General features: G+C 43.9%; 1 protein-coding gene across 1 annotated transcript in view; it reads left to right on the top strand.

The window, feature by feature from the left end:
* LRP1 (LDL receptor related protein 1) overlaps nucleotides 1-16482 on the top strand; it is a 612781-nt gene that overhangs the window by 564587 nt on the left and 31712 nt on the right. The window contains exons 75-80 of the mRNA XM_030196646.1: nucleotides 453-572; nucleotides 4228-4493; nucleotides 9725-9903; nucleotides 11832-11938; nucleotides 12734-12850; nucleotides 13927-14103. Coding sequence (XP_030052506.1) covers nucleotides 453-572; nucleotides 4228-4493; nucleotides 9725-9903; nucleotides 11832-11938; nucleotides 12734-12850; nucleotides 13927-14103 — 966 coding nt within the window. The remainder of the gene's footprint in view (nucleotides 1-452; nucleotides 573-4227; nucleotides 4494-9724; nucleotides 9904-11831; nucleotides 11939-12733; nucleotides 12851-13926; nucleotides 14104-16482) is intronic.

Here is a 16482-nt window from a genome sequence, read left to right as displayed (position 1 = left end):
AGCTTAAATAAACATCCATAATTATATTTCGGCGTCCTGAGTGTGCTCTTGAAGAGCCTGATCCAGTTCTCCCTCCTTGTTGTTTGATTCTATCCGCCCTATGGGACCTTTGTGTTCTTTCCACTTTTTGTGGTTGTTATGCAAGTTAGGTGCACCATTATAGTGGCCCCACTGGCACTTTAATGTGTAAGTGTACAGTTTTGCACCTAAGTGCTAGTATTCTATACATTTACATGTGCAAGGGACATGTAAATGCAGATTCCCGGACGATAGAATTACTCTTCATGTTTTTGTCTGCAAGGAGATTCAGAAAGCAGAGGGGGATGTCCAAGTGGAGGCAGTAATAAGGCAGTTAAGAGCTGGGATTTAATGACTGGGGAGAGATGACAGCAGGAGAGGTGATTGGCTAATCGACAGTAGGGTCAGTACTCTGTTTTCTGCCTTTCTTGTAGACATAAATGAATGTTTGAAGTTCGGTGCTTGCTCCCAGATCTGCAACAACACCAAAGGCTCTCATGTGTGCTCTTGCTCAAAGAACTTCATAAAGGTTCATCACGGCTGTAAGGCAGAAGGTAACATTTGATCTCCCCTCCCCTCTCCCCAGAAGCTTTTGAAGAACGTAAGTGCCTCTGAAAATAAGGAATTAACGTTACCAACAGGAGCTTTGTGAAATATAAACTGCGCTGATGCAAAATTTTTCTTCTCTAGCTTTACAGCTAGCCTAAACTAGGGATATGTATAGTCAGGGGGGGTCCTTAGTTTCCTGAAGTACCCTGGCAGCTGCCACAGAATTTGCTGCTCCCCACAGAATTGCAGGGAACCAGAAACTCTACTGTAGCTGGCCATCTACCAGCCATGATGATCATGCAGTTTCCCTTCCCTGAGGTGTTGGTATTCCAAAGGTTTGTTTTATTTTGTTTGATTTCTATTGATAACCTTCCCTGAGGACAAGCAATTCCCTGTCGCCCTGAAGGTGTCAAACCTGACCACTTCTTCCAGAGCTTTGCAAAAACAATTTTCCTCTCTGGACATGCACTGCTTTTCCTGTGCAGCATGCCCAATCTCTTTACTTTTCTGTTACTGCCAAATGATTTTCTTCACTTAATGTCATTTTTGGTGATCTTGCACTTTGAATCTTTTCCAAGTATGCTGTAATGTTTCTATTTTCTCTCTTAGTTTCTAGTTTAATTTTACATGGCTTACGTCTTACTTTTCATCATTTCCAAGTTATTTTCTCAGTAAGAAAAGCCTGAGAAAGATCAGTTTTACCATATTGGCTATCTTTTCTTTCATTTACAACTTTGCTTTCCTGGCAGCTTTTCCAACTTCTCTTAACTTTTCCAGATATTTTTGCCTGTCTTTTCAGCTACTATATTTGAGAACCAAAACAGCCTTCTTTTCCTCTTACTTTTATGCATTTTTCTAACATAAAGGTTTGTTGCCTTTAAAATAGCTCCTTTCAATTTTGCCTACTGCTGTTCTACTTCCTTCTGCTGTTCCCATCCAACTAACTCTTCCTTGAGGTATTCCTCCATCTTGACAAAGTTCTTTTGAAGTCTAGAACCTTCAATCTTGAATAAGCCCTCTCATCGTGTCTTAATATTGAACCACACCATTCGGTGATCCCTAGATGCCAAATGATCACCCACCATAATATCAGAAACATTCTCCTTGTTTGTAAGCACCAGGTCCAGAATAGCTCCATCCAACTTGGGTTCCATTATCGACTGATGGAACAATTCTTCCTATAGCAAATCCAAGATTCCCTTGCTTCTAGATGACCCTGCAGCAGGGATGCCCCAATCAACGTCTAGCATATTAAAACACCTATCAATAGTACTTCCCCTTTCATAGTTATCTTGTGAATGTTTTCGGTTAAATCTGAGTCCATTTTTTCTGACTATGAAGGAGGCCTGTATATCACACCAATGTAAATACATCCTGTTAGATTGTCACTGAAATGCTTTGATGTTCCTATCCAACCCCACCCTGGTAGACTGTCACTGTTATGTTTTGATGTTTCACTTATATATATTGTCATCTACCACATTTGCTTATTTCTGATCTGACGAAGAAGGGCAACCTTCGAAAGCTAATCAAGAAATGTATTAAGTTATGTCCAATAAAAAAAGGTATCATCTTATTTTCTTTTCCATGTTTTATTTTGTTTTATTTCTATTGATTAGTTTATTTTCGAAAGGGAAGGACGCCCATCTTCCGACACAAATCGGAAGACGGGCATCCTTCTCTCAGGGTCGCCCAAATCAGCATAATCGAAAGCTGATTTTGGGCGTCACCAACTGCTTCCCGTCGCGGGGACGACCAAAGTTCCCGGGGGCGTAGCGAAGGCGGGACTGGGGCGTGCCTAACAGGGGCGTCCTCAAGCAATAATGGAAAAAAGAAGGACGTCCCTGACGAACACTTGGCTGACTTTACTTGGTCCTTTTTTTTTTTTACGACCAAGCCACAAAAATGTGCCCTAAATGACCAGATGACCACCGGAGGGAATCGGGGATGACCTCCCTTGACTTCCCCAGTGGTCACTAACCACCTCCTTCCCTGAAAAAAAACAACTTTAAAAACTTTTGTCCTTTTTTTTTTTAAGAGTATGGGTGAAGGACCTCCTTCGCTATGCCTCCATCCCTGCGACGGCAGTTGAGGACGTCCTTCGCTATTTATTTATTTAGATTTTGCTCACACCTTTTTCAGTAGTAGCTCAAGGTGAGTTACATTCAAGTACACTGGATATTTCTATGCCTCCATCCCTGCAACGGCAGTTGAGGACATCCTTATGCCTCAGTTGAAGACGTCCAAAATGTGGATGTTTGTGAGAAGGACGACCATGCCTGGATATTTCTGTCAGAAGGATGCCCATGCCTGCTATGCCTCTGACACCCCCTTTATTTATTTGGATTTTGGATCACAAGTAGCAGCAGTGGGATTTGAACTGGCCACCTCTGGATTGCAAGACCAGTGCTCTAACCACTAGGCCACTCCTCCACTCCACTCCCTTGAAATTTGGCCATTCCTGTGGGGGGGGGGGGCAGTATGCAGGTCCCTGGGGGGAAAGTATGTGTGTGTCAGCGGAGGCATAATGAGGGCGTGGACATCCTTCTTTCAAACATTTTGGACGTCCTCAACTGCCCTCCCCCCCCCCCCACAGGGATGGCCAAATTTCAAGGGAGTGGAGTGGAGGAGTGGCCTAGTGGTTAAAGCACTGGTCTTGCAATCCAGAGGTGACTGGTTCAAATCCTACTGTTGCTACTTATGATCCAAAATCCAAATAAATAAATAAAGGGGGTGTCGGAGGCATAGCAGGCATGGACGTCCTTCTCACAGAAACATCCAGGCATGGACGTCCTTCTCACAAACATCCACATTTTGGACATCCTCAACTGCCATAGCGAAGGGCGTCTTCAACTGTTGTTGCAGGGATGGAGGCATAGAAATATCCAGTGTACATGAATGTAACTCACCTTGAGCTACTACTGAAGAAGGTATGAGCAAAATCTAAATAAATAAATAGCGAAGGACATCCTCAACTGCCGTCGCGAAGGACATCCTTCACCCACACTCTAAAAAAAAAAAAAAAAAAAAGACAAAAGTTTTTAAAGTTGTTTATTTCGGGGTGGGAGGTGGTTAGTGACCACTGCATACCTTTTTCCTTTCAGTTAGTGCATCAGTTAGTCCACTGCAGTGCCCCCTAGGGTGCCCGGTTGGTGTCCTGGCATGTCAGGGGGACCAGTGCACTACGAATGCTGGCTCCTCCCACGACCAAATGACTTGGATTTGGTCATTTTTGAGATGGGCGTCCTCGGTTTCCATTATTGCCGAAAACCGGGGATTACCATCTGTAAGGTCGACCTAAATGTTGAGATTTGGGCGTCCCCGACCGTATTATCGAAACGAAAGATGGATGCCCATCTTGTTTTGATAATACGGGTTTCCCCTCCCCTTCACCGGGACGTCCTTAGAGATGGGCGCCCTTAGAGATGGTCGTCCCCGTTCGATTATGCCCCTCCACGTGATAATTTCTACAGAATTTCTGTACAATCTCACCCATCTGCAACAGGAGATTGCTGGAGGGGGTTGAGCGTTGAGTATTAGGGTATTAGGAGAAGGGGTAGCTCTTGCAGGAAAAAGATTAGGGTTCATTAATCAAGTGATTTCAGCATTTTTTATACTCCTAATCTCTGCCCCTTCTCCCACCCGTACTCCGATGCCTAGGTGTTGAGCATCACGTCCTGTATATCGCCGATGATAATGAGATCCGAAGCATCTACCCGTTCAATCCCAACTCCGCTTACGAACAGGCCTTCCAGGGAGATGAGAACGTCCGCATCGACGCCATGGACGTGTACGTGAAGGGCAACAAGATCTACTGGACCAACTGGCACACTGGCAAGATTTCATACCGAGAGCTGCACATGTCATCTTCCACATCCTCCAACAGGAACAGGCGGCAGATAGAGGGTGGAGTCACTGATCTGAATGTGAGTGTGAGATCTCTGTTTTCTTCTGACCAGCCAATAGATTTCAGCTGTCATTGTGTGGCCTTTCGTTTAACTAATCCTATTTATTGTGCGAGACCTAGTTCTTGAACAGTGATTAACCATTCCTTCTGTCTACCATGCTCAGTTTGCATCACCTTGTCATAGTCCTTTTTTTTTTTCTTGGTTCCTGTCCTCTGGAATTCACGTCAGGTATTTTATATCACATTCTTTGTTGGTTTAATCATGAATTGATAATGAGTGTGACTGTTGGGCACACTAGATGGACCGTTCAGGTCTTTATCTCCCTCGTTTACTATGTTAATTCTGGGCTGAACTCTCATATCCTAAATTTAAAGTGGGGCTAAAAGCTCCTTTTTTTGCTCTGGCCTTTCTGGGTTGGATAAACTCATGGGGACTGGCTCTGGCAGTGGGAAAAGTCCTGATTACTTGACCTCTGTTCTGTTAGATAGGTATTTGTTCCTTTCATTTATTTGCCTTTTTAAGTTATGTAAACCACTATTTTTTCCATTTGAAAGGCAGTATTACAAGTGCCAAGTAAACATATATAAAGATTAGATCAGGAATTTTTAACCCAGACCTTGGGACGCACCCAGCCAGTCAGGTTTTTGTGGTGCCCATAATGAATATGCATGAGATAGATTTGCATAAAGTGGAGGCAGTGCATGGCCGCCGGTGGGTACCTTTGCTGGCGGGGGTCCCCAACCCCTGCCAGCTGAAGTCCTCTTCTCCGGCGTGGCCGTGTTGCTGATCTGCAAGGACAAGCTTCCATTTCTATGAGTCTGATGCAGGACATCAGACTCACAGAAACAGAAGCCTGCCCTTGCAGATCAGCAACGCGGCCGCACCGGAGAAGAGAACTTTGTCTGGCGGGGGTTGGGGACCCCCGCCAGCAAAGGTATGCGGCGGGCGAGGGTTGGTGGCGGGAGGGGGTCGAAGGGGTTGGCGGCAGGGGGGCCAGGGCCAAATCACCAGGAGCCCATGCCCCCGTGGCCCCACTTAGCTACGCCCCTGCACCCAATTATTGGTGCTAATTGGCTTTTTACTCAACTAAATTGTGTGCACAAATTGGGCTCACTCCCAAATTTGCATGCACAACCTTGAGCGCCATATATAGACACTTGAGGATAAAATATACGCATAGCTTAGACAGCTATATGTGGGAGTCACACCCCTATCCCGCCTGCAGTTATGTACTAATGCACCTATGCACTATTTGATAGACTAGTGTGTAGTATACATACACAAGTAAGTGCCGATTATCTTGGCAATTACATGTATATGGAGCACGTAACTATATGCACATAGCTAATAAGAATTGTCCGTTTTTGTTTTTATACTGAAACCACTGCTATTCTGTGAGTGGCAGTATCAGGGTTGGATTTCAGCCTGTTTGCTGAGAACTGATGTTTGGAACAGCGCGGGGAATGAACTCCCCAGTGATCAACGCTAATGACGTGCAAATTTAGGCATGTTATTAGCATTGGTCATAGGGGGACTTCTGCGGGAGGATTGTGCCTGGGCATGTGCTTAAGGCACAATCCTCCTGCAGAACAGGTTTAACAGGTTCGGGCTCAAACCTAAGCCTTGGTGGTCTGGTAGACCTCTAGACCCTCATAACCCCCTCCCCCCCCCCCCCCCAAACACAAAGGGCCTGGAAGTCCTGTGGACCTGAAGACCCCTACCCTCCAAAAACACATAAGCCCCCCCCCCCAACAATACCAAATAGCTTGATGGTCTAGTGGTGGACCCTCCAGCCCCCCCCCCAAACCCTCCCATACCTCAAACCAGGAAGAGGGACTAGCACACCCTCCCTCCCTCCTGGAGGCACCTCCTCAAAATGGTGGTGCCCTGCCCGGTGCATCCTGGAAATCACTGGGCGGGACTTAACTACCATATAAGGGAGTTTCATCTTATATGGTAGTGAAGCCCCGCCCAATGCATCCCAGGATGCACCGGGCAGGGCGCCACCATTTTGGGGCAGCACCTACAGGAGGAAGGGAGGGAATACTAGTTCCTCCTCCTGTTCTGAAGTATGGGGGGTTTAGGGGACGGGCCTATCACTAAACCACTAGACTACCCCTCAGGTGGGTGGGGGGGGGTCTACTAAGGGTCCCACTGGACCACCAGGTTTTTAGGTATTATCGGGGGGGGGGGGGGGTTATGTGTTTGGGGGGTGGGGGGCCTGGATGCATTGAAATGCATGCTGAACAGAGTGTCCCCATTCCTCCCAAATGTCCTAGCAAACCCTAACACCAGCTCTGAGCTGGCATAGGTTTTGCCACAGGAGCAGTGCCCTTGTTTGGCGCGCTGCCCACTGAGCATGGGGGATGAATACTAATAACCCTCTTTAGCATGCATTTGCATGCTCATTACATTCAGAGCCGGCGAGCTTGTTATTTCACGCACTTGCCGACTCTGAACATTTTGCAGTAGCAAATTCGGGCACTAGTTCAGCGCTAATGGCCTCTAGAGCCTGCATTTGCTTCTGAGCATCTGCCTATATGAGGGGGAACTTTTGCACCATAGAAGCATGTCAAACAGCCTAACTCCTATACTCAAGCTTCTTTGTGTTATGGGTTATTGACCAGTGTTGCCAGATGGAAAAAATTGTTCACGCTCAAAACCAGCCCCAATCCGCACAAAGTCAATTAGCATACGAATGACATTAATAAATATTAATGAGTCAATTTGCATATGAATGACATCAATAAATATTAACGAGGCCATTTGCATACCAATGACATCATTAAGCCCGCCACCACTGGCCGCGGCCGTGGGAAAACTGAGCCAACCCGCAGCGGGTGAAAAAAAACGCTGGCGGATCAAGAAAAAGCCGCCCAAAATCCCGCAACCCGCACGCAGCGTGAAAAAGCCGCAGCGGGTCGTGGAAAGGAGCCCAATTGGGCGGGAAATCCGCAGCCCTGGCAACACTGCTTCTCTCTTTTTAAAACCAAGCTATTGTGTTTCTACTGTTGGTCACATGGAAGGTGCTTGCCCTACCCTGCAGAAGGGAATGCCTTACTCTTTGCCAATTAAGAGAGCCATCAGAATAGACTGGCAAATCCTTGGTAATTGTATTAGTGGCTACAAGCAATGTCTGGATACTTCAATGTGTTGCAGATTTCCTTGACTGCAAGATCCAGAGGGGATTAAAAAAAAACATCTGTTCTTCATTTTTATCTATTGCTAACACACATTTTTACACCTCCTCCTTCAAAAAATGGAAATAAATATCTAGATTGATTATACACACTGAAGTCCTAAGACCTTCTCTAAAATGCAAATTTAAATACATGCAAAATTAAAAGGAAAAAAAAAACCTTGGTAATTGAATGCCCTAATGGAGCTGTGTCTAGCCTCAGGCTGTAGCATTGTGCTTTGTAGTAATGGTTCCCCGAAGGGTGGGAAGCAGAAATACACACATAAGCTACTCTTCTCAACTAAATAAAATGGTCCCTAAGGTCATGTGAAAAAATAAGTATGTTTGATTTAATATAAGCAGTACATTGTACTATAATTAAAAAAAAAAAATAAGCTAATTTTACCAGTTTTATGGTTGAAGTGACAGAAGCTAAAAGTATTACAGAGATGAAATTGGGGGGGGGGGGGGGGGGGGGATTCAACCTAAAAATATGAGAAACCCTTCTCTGGGATGCAGAAGACTCAAGTTCCAGTCTTCTGTCTCGTGAGGTTGGTAGGTAGGAGAGGAAGGAAGGCAGCTGCTAGTGTTATAGCACCCATGTCACCCAGGACTAGTCTTAAAAGGGCTTCTCTGCAGCCCTCAAAACTGGGAGTGCTATTTGGGAAGGATAAAGAAAAAAATGAGTTTGACTTTTACAGAATGCTTCTGAGTGGCCCATCCATGCTCTCACAAAACACCTAGCACCAACTTAGGGTTAACCCAACACTGCTTAGGCCCACCTGCACCTGGGCATGTGCTCTATACTAGCCAACCCTCCACCCCATTCACTAGGTTCCACTTGCCTCTGGGCGAGTCTCCCACCTACAAGTTATTCCCCGGTGATTTCTAGGACACTGGGGGCCACACTCCCAGGGCTTCCACAGTTCCCAGAGAGCACTCAAAGACCCAAAAAAACAAACCACCAGGATTCTTAGTTAGTCCAGGACAGCAGAGCTAATAAACTATAGGTCTACTATCACGAACAGTGAACAAAAAAAGGTGAAATCAACAAAAAATAACAGGTAACTGAATATGAATCAATTATAAAACTGCCTAAACATTTGTTTACTAACTGAATAGTACCGAGGGAGTTCAGAAAACATAGCTGCTCACAGGGCCTCAATAAAGAGATCTTTCTCTCTCTCCACTCCTTGGCTGAGACTGGGGGAAATCTAGTACCTCCTGGCTAGATTTGATCTCAAGGGCCAATCAAAGCCCAGAGCACAAACTTTGAAAGTATCTGGCCAATGGTACTCCAAATTGCCTTTCCATAAGCTTAAACTAGAAAAAAGAGTCTTTTTGTGCAACAGCTTTAAAGCACAAAACAAGTGCCATCTGCTGGCCAGTTAGTAGAAATACATGTCATCAGTAAAAATAATACTGTTCACAGGCTTAGGGAACCCACTGTTTTATCACACATTCTAAGAAAATAGGGCCAGCCTAATCATTTCTCAAGACTAGGTGATTGCCTAGGGCAGCAGGTTCTAGAGAGCAATAAAGAGCAGTTATTCACACTAACGCAGTGGTTTTCAACCAGTGTGTCACCAACAGCTGGGAGGTGTCACCAAAAATTGACAGCATGCATTTGCTTTTCTTAACAACTATGTTGTAGGTTGGGGTGGGTTGAGAATTAAGAAGGTCAGGTACTTGAAATCTCCATAATTGGTCCCTACTTCTGTCACCAGCCCCAGATGAAAATGTTAAAGCCCAACTCTCTCTTCTACCCTGACAGACATCATCCTTGCATCTATATTTCCCTTACATCATTCTTATCAACAATTAAATGATTATATAGGGTTTTATCCTTTGTTGAGCTGCAAATTATAATGTTTAGTGTGTCATGCATGTGAATATTGTCTGTCAGGTGTGTCACAATAAAAGAGAGGTCGATAACTATTGCACCAATGCAAAGAACCATCAGGACATACTTTCACCTGCAGGAAGGGTGGTCGATTTTCAAATAAATGGATTAGCAGCATTGAATAGAATGGCGCTGTGGTTCAACACAATATGTTCTTTCTGTTTACAGATCCCAGGTCTTAAGATGCCCAGAGGAATTGCTGTTGATTGGGTTGCAGGCAATATCTACTGGACAGATTCAGGGCGTGATGTTATTGAAGTGGCTCAGATGAAGGGAGAGAATTGCAAAACGTTAATCTCGGGCATGATTGACGAACCCCATGCCATAGTTGTAGATCCACAGAGAGGGTAAGAGGCAAGCTGTTTATAATACTATTTTGATTTTGCATAAGTAACTTTGAAATGAGAGAGTTTTTTTGCCCTACTCATCCTGGGCCTGAGCAACTTGCAGATTAAGCAACAAGGATGACATTTATAAGAGACTGGAGGAGGCTGATCAGGATAACAGGAGACACATTGCACAGCAAGCATAGGCCATCCTTACTCATTTCCAACGAGGAGAGTGAGGCAGCGTGACTGAGACTCTTAAGCGTGCCAGAACTGCATGAGCATTCTCAAAACTCTTGCGTCAGCAGAGCTCAAACTTAGTCTGTCCACCAACCCCCAGAGTCTATGTAGTGCGACTTGAGTTGTACGCGCAGATCCGGTCGTATTTTGATTAGCGCCGAAAATTGCCACTTAACAAGCAATTACTGACACTAATTGGTACTAATTAGAATTTACGCACACAACTTTCTAAGTATATTCTGTGAAGTGATGCGCCTAAATTCTAAGACTCAGATTGGAAAAGGGGGCGTGGCCATGGTCGTGGAGTGGGCGGGTTGTGGGCGTTTCTGAAAACTATGCGCGCTGTTACAGAATACATCCACTCCACGCCTGCTTAGATATACCACAATGATCCATCCTAAATACCAGGCAACGAAACTCAAACCACAACTGGATAAAACTTAACTCTCTATACTCGACTACCAAGGTCTACTCTACCACGAATGAACTTTAACGCAATACCACTTTATCTCTCATTCTGAATATGAACTCTTTGTTCTTGACTGCTTAATCTACTATGTCAATCATGAACTTTAATGTAATACCACATGTATCTCTCCGGAAATGGTGATCGCCATGACGGAACAATATAAGCCACATTGAGCCTGCAAATAGGTGGGAAAATGTGGGCTACAAATGCAACAAATAAATAAATATAGGCATTTACACCAAGTTATATTTGGTGTAAATGCCTGCAACTAAATTTAGTTGCACAGATGGGTGCTAGGCGTATGCTATAAACCACGCCTAACTTTAGGTATAGTTTATAGGATACATCTAGGCATTTTTTTTGTTTGCACCGATTTTTAAGGCACTGTATGTAGAATCTAGCCCCAAATGTCTAAGTAAGAACATAAAGTTATGGCATTGAAAAGGCTGTCCTAACTTCATCTACCGAGTTAACCGGTCACCAGCCTGAATATCATCCGGTGCCTGGTTAACTTCCAGGTCAGCACACATACGCATGCCCCAGCATTGAATATCCAGGGCTACTTCAACCCGCTGCTTCGAGTGGTTTACAAGCTGAATATTGCTCTCATTGTAGATATCCTGATGACCAGACCAGCTATTGGTTACTCCAGGAGCAGCTTGAGAAACACCTGCTTCACGCAGTGTTACTAAATTACTTTCCATGTTTCCAAATGGAGTGTAGATTTCCAAAACATTTGCACGTGTGCCTGTGAAACATGAGGAGGTATATGAGTACGCTTGTGTGAAAGAGGTTGACTGTGTGACTTAGCGGCAAGGCTTATAGATGGTGCTTTGTGTGAGAGGGAAGCTGTGTATTTTTGTAAAACTGAGGCCACTGTTGTCCCTCCTCCTTCCCCTCCCCCCTTCAGTCTCTGTTCTGCCCACAAACATTTTTTTTTGTCTCCTTCACACCCTCCATTGGTTCTCCCCAGGAAGAGGCAGCAGCAGGTAACAATACACTGGCTGCTTGTGAGAGTAACTATCCTCCCACTCTCCCGTAAGGATCACACTGACTCAGCCTGTTTTTAATCTGTATGTGTAATTTTCCCAGTTGCACACAAGTTTAAAAATAATAAGATAGTGGAAATAGGCATCAGTATAGGGCATTGTCCATTTATTGTAAATGAAAGAGAGATGTGCAGACTAAATTAGTCTGATTGGAGTATCAATACTTGCATTTTTCTGGTTTCATCTTTAAGAACAATGTATTGGTCTGACTGGGGTAACCACCCTAAAATTGAAACTGCGGCTATGGACGGGACACTGAGACAGACACTGGTGCAAGACAACATACAGTGGCCTACAGGTAAGCCTATGGTGTCTTTATCTCAACCCTGGCTCCCTTCTCATTTCAAAATTCCACCGGAGGAGGTTGGTTTTGTTTTGGTATTTTATGTGCTGTTATTTCAGTGTATCTTAGAATGGTTCACAAAATCAAATTGAAAGACATGTTTTCCTTGGCTTTGCCTATAATCTGTGTATGAGCAGAGAATCATCACCTTAGATCAAGCATACTGAAGTTACTTCTAGCATGTAGGTGGAATCCTGATGGAGGATTTTGTTTTGCTAGCTTTTCATGATTAAAGGTAATAACTGAACCTTATTTAGGGGGAAGCTCTGGAAAAAGGGAAAGAGAGGGTCTGGTTTAGAATGAGGGAATCCAGGAACAAGGAATTGGAACTGGATCAGGCTCTTCGAGAAACAGTCAGGATGCTGGAATGAAATTATAGAAGTTTATTAATATTGACTCGGCACGGAACCATGTTTCGGCACCTGCGCGTCTGCCTCAGGAGTCTTGATACATATACTTGACGATCACGTTTGTCATTGATAATACTTCTTGTAAAAAGAGCATGAACTGGTCTTTAAAAAGACCGTTGGTGAAGAAACAATGGTTGAGCAGCCTGTAAAGGGATTACACTACTTTGAAAATACTGTGTTAACAATAATATTTTGATATTTAAAAGTATGTTGGAAAGATAAAGGGCAGTTCTTTTGTTAGCACCATCAGCTGCAAAGCATGTGAAATGATCCCAACTGAGGTAATGCTTAGGAAGGGGCTGTCCCGGCAGAGTCATAGGCATCTTTGTTTCCCCTGCAGGCTTAGCGGTGGATTACTTCAATGAGAGGCTGTACTGGGCCGATGCCAAACTCTCTGTTATTGGCAGCATTCACTTCAATGGCACGGATCCAGTCGTGGCCATTGACAGCAAGAAAGGTACAGTGATAGTTCCTCATTTTTTTTAAAAGACTGTCATGTCTGTATGCACCTTTCAAGATTATAAATGTCTTACCCATTCATACCTCTCCTATATGTAAGTGATTAGTTTTCATTAGCAGACAATTAACTGGCACCTCAACCATTCATTCTAGGGCACAAGTGGCGTCTTTCCAACATTAAGCTGCATTCACTTGTTACAAAGATGGGAAAAGAATGTACACCTCTTTGATAGCTTTTTGGCTTGCAGGTGGTATATAAGAAAGAAATAAAAGCAAAGTTCTTGCAGGATTTTTAGTTAAACAAAACAAATGATCCAACAAAAATAGCTTGGGGATAGTAAACAGGGAAAGGCCTTTGTTCCTGATATTGGGACACTTTTTCATTGACATCACACATTCATGTTAATAATAATATTTTATTTAACATGTAGTAGAACTTCTTAATGCTCACAGATTCATTTTGTGTGCACTACATTTTTTAAGGCACAACTAACAAATCTGTATTGCTTAAGACATCAGCGTGGAAACGGTCTAAATGCATTCCTTATCTGAAAAAAAAAAAAAAAAGTAAGCCATGCTACTGATTCTGTGAACTGGTTTGACTCCTGGCCCAGGTCTTCTGCTCCCTGGGCCAACCAGGGCTGAGGATGGTGTGGGCTATAGCATTCACAACCCTTAAAGGCCAGTTGTGCAGGGGATATATAGCAGAGGAAAAACCCCTGGATCATAAGGAATTAGAGGCTCTTGGGGCCAGAACCTTGCCCTGGTTCTGATTGAGCTGGGACTCCAAACACTCCTATACAAGGAGAAGTGGTCTCCGCTCCTGGCTTATTTCAAAGAAGTGTGTTGAAAAGCATTGGATTCTTTACCCTCCCCCCCCACACACACTTTTTTCCCCCTCACTCTTTATATTTTTTCCGTATGTATAATATTATTCAAGCTCTGATTTGTTCAATGTTATTCTTCTGTAAACTAACTCAATAAAAATATTGAACATAAAAAGTAATTGTATATTTTCCAAGATCAGATTTGTCCTAGCAAAAGTGCTTAATTCTAAATTGTTTTTCTTTGTAGGGCTAAATCATCCATTCAGCATCGATATCTTTGAAGATTATATTTACGGGGTAACATACATCAACAATGTCATCTTCAAAGTGCACAAGTTTGGCAATGATTCTGTCGTCAGCTTAACATCTGGAATAAACCATGCCACAGATGTTGTTCTCTACCACCAGTATAAACAACCAGAAGGTTAGTGGTGCTGTGGAGTCCTTACAGATATGTCTATTTTCATGTTTTACCACTTCTTTTTAGTAGTTCTTCAGTCCTTTTCTTGAAAAGATTTTGGTGGCATAATTTCAGGGCATGTGTTAACATTTTGAAGGAAAATAGGGGAATGGCTGGTTGTCACCGTTTGATGAGGGGCTGGAGAACTTCCTCAGGTTCCTGCCCAGGAAGTAAAATAAATAAAGATCCACAGGAGTTGACATGGCACAGTGTTCAGTGGTGAGAGTGTTTAATGCTGGCCCTGACCAATTAAAAAAAAAAAAAAAAAAAAAGAGTATATTCAGCACCACAATGTGAATAAGTGGAGGAGTGGCCTAGTGGTTAGGGTGGTGGACTTTGGTCCTGAGGAACTGAGTTCGATTCCCGGCACAGGCAGCTCCTTGTGACTGTGGGCAAGTCTCTTAACCCTCCATTGCCTGCCGCATTGAGCCTGCCATGAGAGGGAAAAAGCGCGGGGTACAAATGTAACAAAAAAAAAAAAATAAGTGGTAGTACTGAACATATGTGGAGAACATCACTGACAGATTCTATGGAAGCAGCAAGGGGGGGGGGGGAATCCAAAACCTCCACAAGAGTAAAACCAAAACTAAACAAGGAGTGGAATCGTAACACACTAGGGTAATGTGCGAGTGAAATCAGACTTTGCTGACATGACCAGACACGAGTGTCGTATTTTGGCTTGGCAGCCTGCATCAGGACTCTATAAATAGAATTTCGGCTTGTGCAAGTTGCAAGTGTCAATTGCACAGAGGACAGAAACAGCTAACCAATACCATGGCATATCTGGCTTAATTAAACTACCAAATTATCAGAAATTCTGGTAGCAGTACAAAACAATGGTGATGCGTTGTAATAGTGTCCCGCCTTGGGCACCAGTTATTTTGTATTTCTTCCAGAATCTGTGTTAATTGATGGTTTCATTAAGACAGATGTGCTGCAGTATTTGTTGGCTGGTTTTATCCCCTGTGCGATTGACATCTGAAACTTGCACCAGCCAAAACTTTATTTATAGACTTCTGATGCAGGCTGCCAAGCCGAAACACAGTGCACGTGTCCTGTCCTGTCGAACATACCTAAACCTCCACTACCCAAACTGCAAAGGCCTTAAATACAAAACAACCTATGCATCCAGCTTCTCCTATATAAGCACCCAACTATGGAACGCATTGCCAAAAGAGGTGAAAACAACCTACGACCACCTAAACTTCAGGAAATCACTAAAAACCAACCTGTTCAAAAAGGCATACCCCACCGACCCAACATAAATACCTACACTCTGCAACACAGCAAAACCAAAGCTCGTAATGGACACTATGAGGCATATTTTCAAAGCATTTTGGGAGGCTAAGTTCCATAGGTTTCTATGGAACTTTGGGAGGCTAAGTGCTTTGAAAATAAGCCTCTAAATACCCTTCCTCTCATCAACCCCCATTGTACCTGATACACAAGTACCTTTATTCGACCACAATATCCCCTTTGTATTTGTTTCTGTACCGGACTTGGCGAATGCCTTTTCGGTACTATGTAAGCCACACTGAGCCTGCAAATAGGTAGGAAAATGTGGGATACAAATGTAACAAATAAATAAAATAAAGACTGATTTCAGTCGCACATTACCTTAGTGTATTCTGACTCCACTCCTTGTTTACAGATGCTATGGGAGGCAATTCTACAACTAGGTGCCTCCATTTAGCCCCCCTCCCCCTGAGTACATGCAGTGGGAGTCTTCTACAGTGGAACCTGGGCACATTTATAGAACGCTATCGGCACACCTTACATTTACATGTCTGCATCAGCCATAGGTGACAGTCCTAAGTAAATATTCTAAAGATAAGTAAAAAAATAAAAGTTTTTTATGATTGAAATTTAATTAAAATGTGCTCTTTAAAAATGGCTGCCGAGACTTCCAGCAGTGGCCTCGCGAGACTTGGAGTCTTGCGAGGCCGCCCTTGTAAGTCTCGGCAGCTATTTTAAAGATGATGCGGCTAGGAGGGTCAGCGGCAGCAGCGGGCAGGAAAGACTGGGGATCTTTCCTGCCCTGAAGAATCCACTAGACCACCAGGGTGGCTGCCTTTAGGTATCTGCTGGGACCCTGCAGCTCGGGGGAGTGGGGAGGAGGCCTGGAGTAGGTGGGGTGGGGACCGTAGGGAGGATGCTATTAAAAATAAAAGGTTTTTTCAAACATGCCGGCTTGTGCAAATGGATGTGCACAGAGGAAGTATAATAAGGGAATAACTTTTCACTGGGGGGAACGGGGAGGAGATCTGGAGTAACCTAGGTGAGGTGGGGTGGGATCATGGACAGTAGGGAGGATACTATAAAAAAAAAAAAAGTTGTATTTTC

Source organism: Microcaecilia unicolor, chromosome 3, assembly GCF_901765095.1.
Source record: "Microcaecilia unicolor chromosome 3, aMicUni1.1, whole genome shotgun sequence".
Taxonomy (NCBI): Eukaryota; Metazoa; Chordata; class Amphibia; order Gymnophiona; family Siphonopidae; genus Microcaecilia; species Microcaecilia unicolor.
Note: the sequence above shows the minus strand (reverse complement) of the source record. Positions and strands in the feature narration are given on the sequence as shown.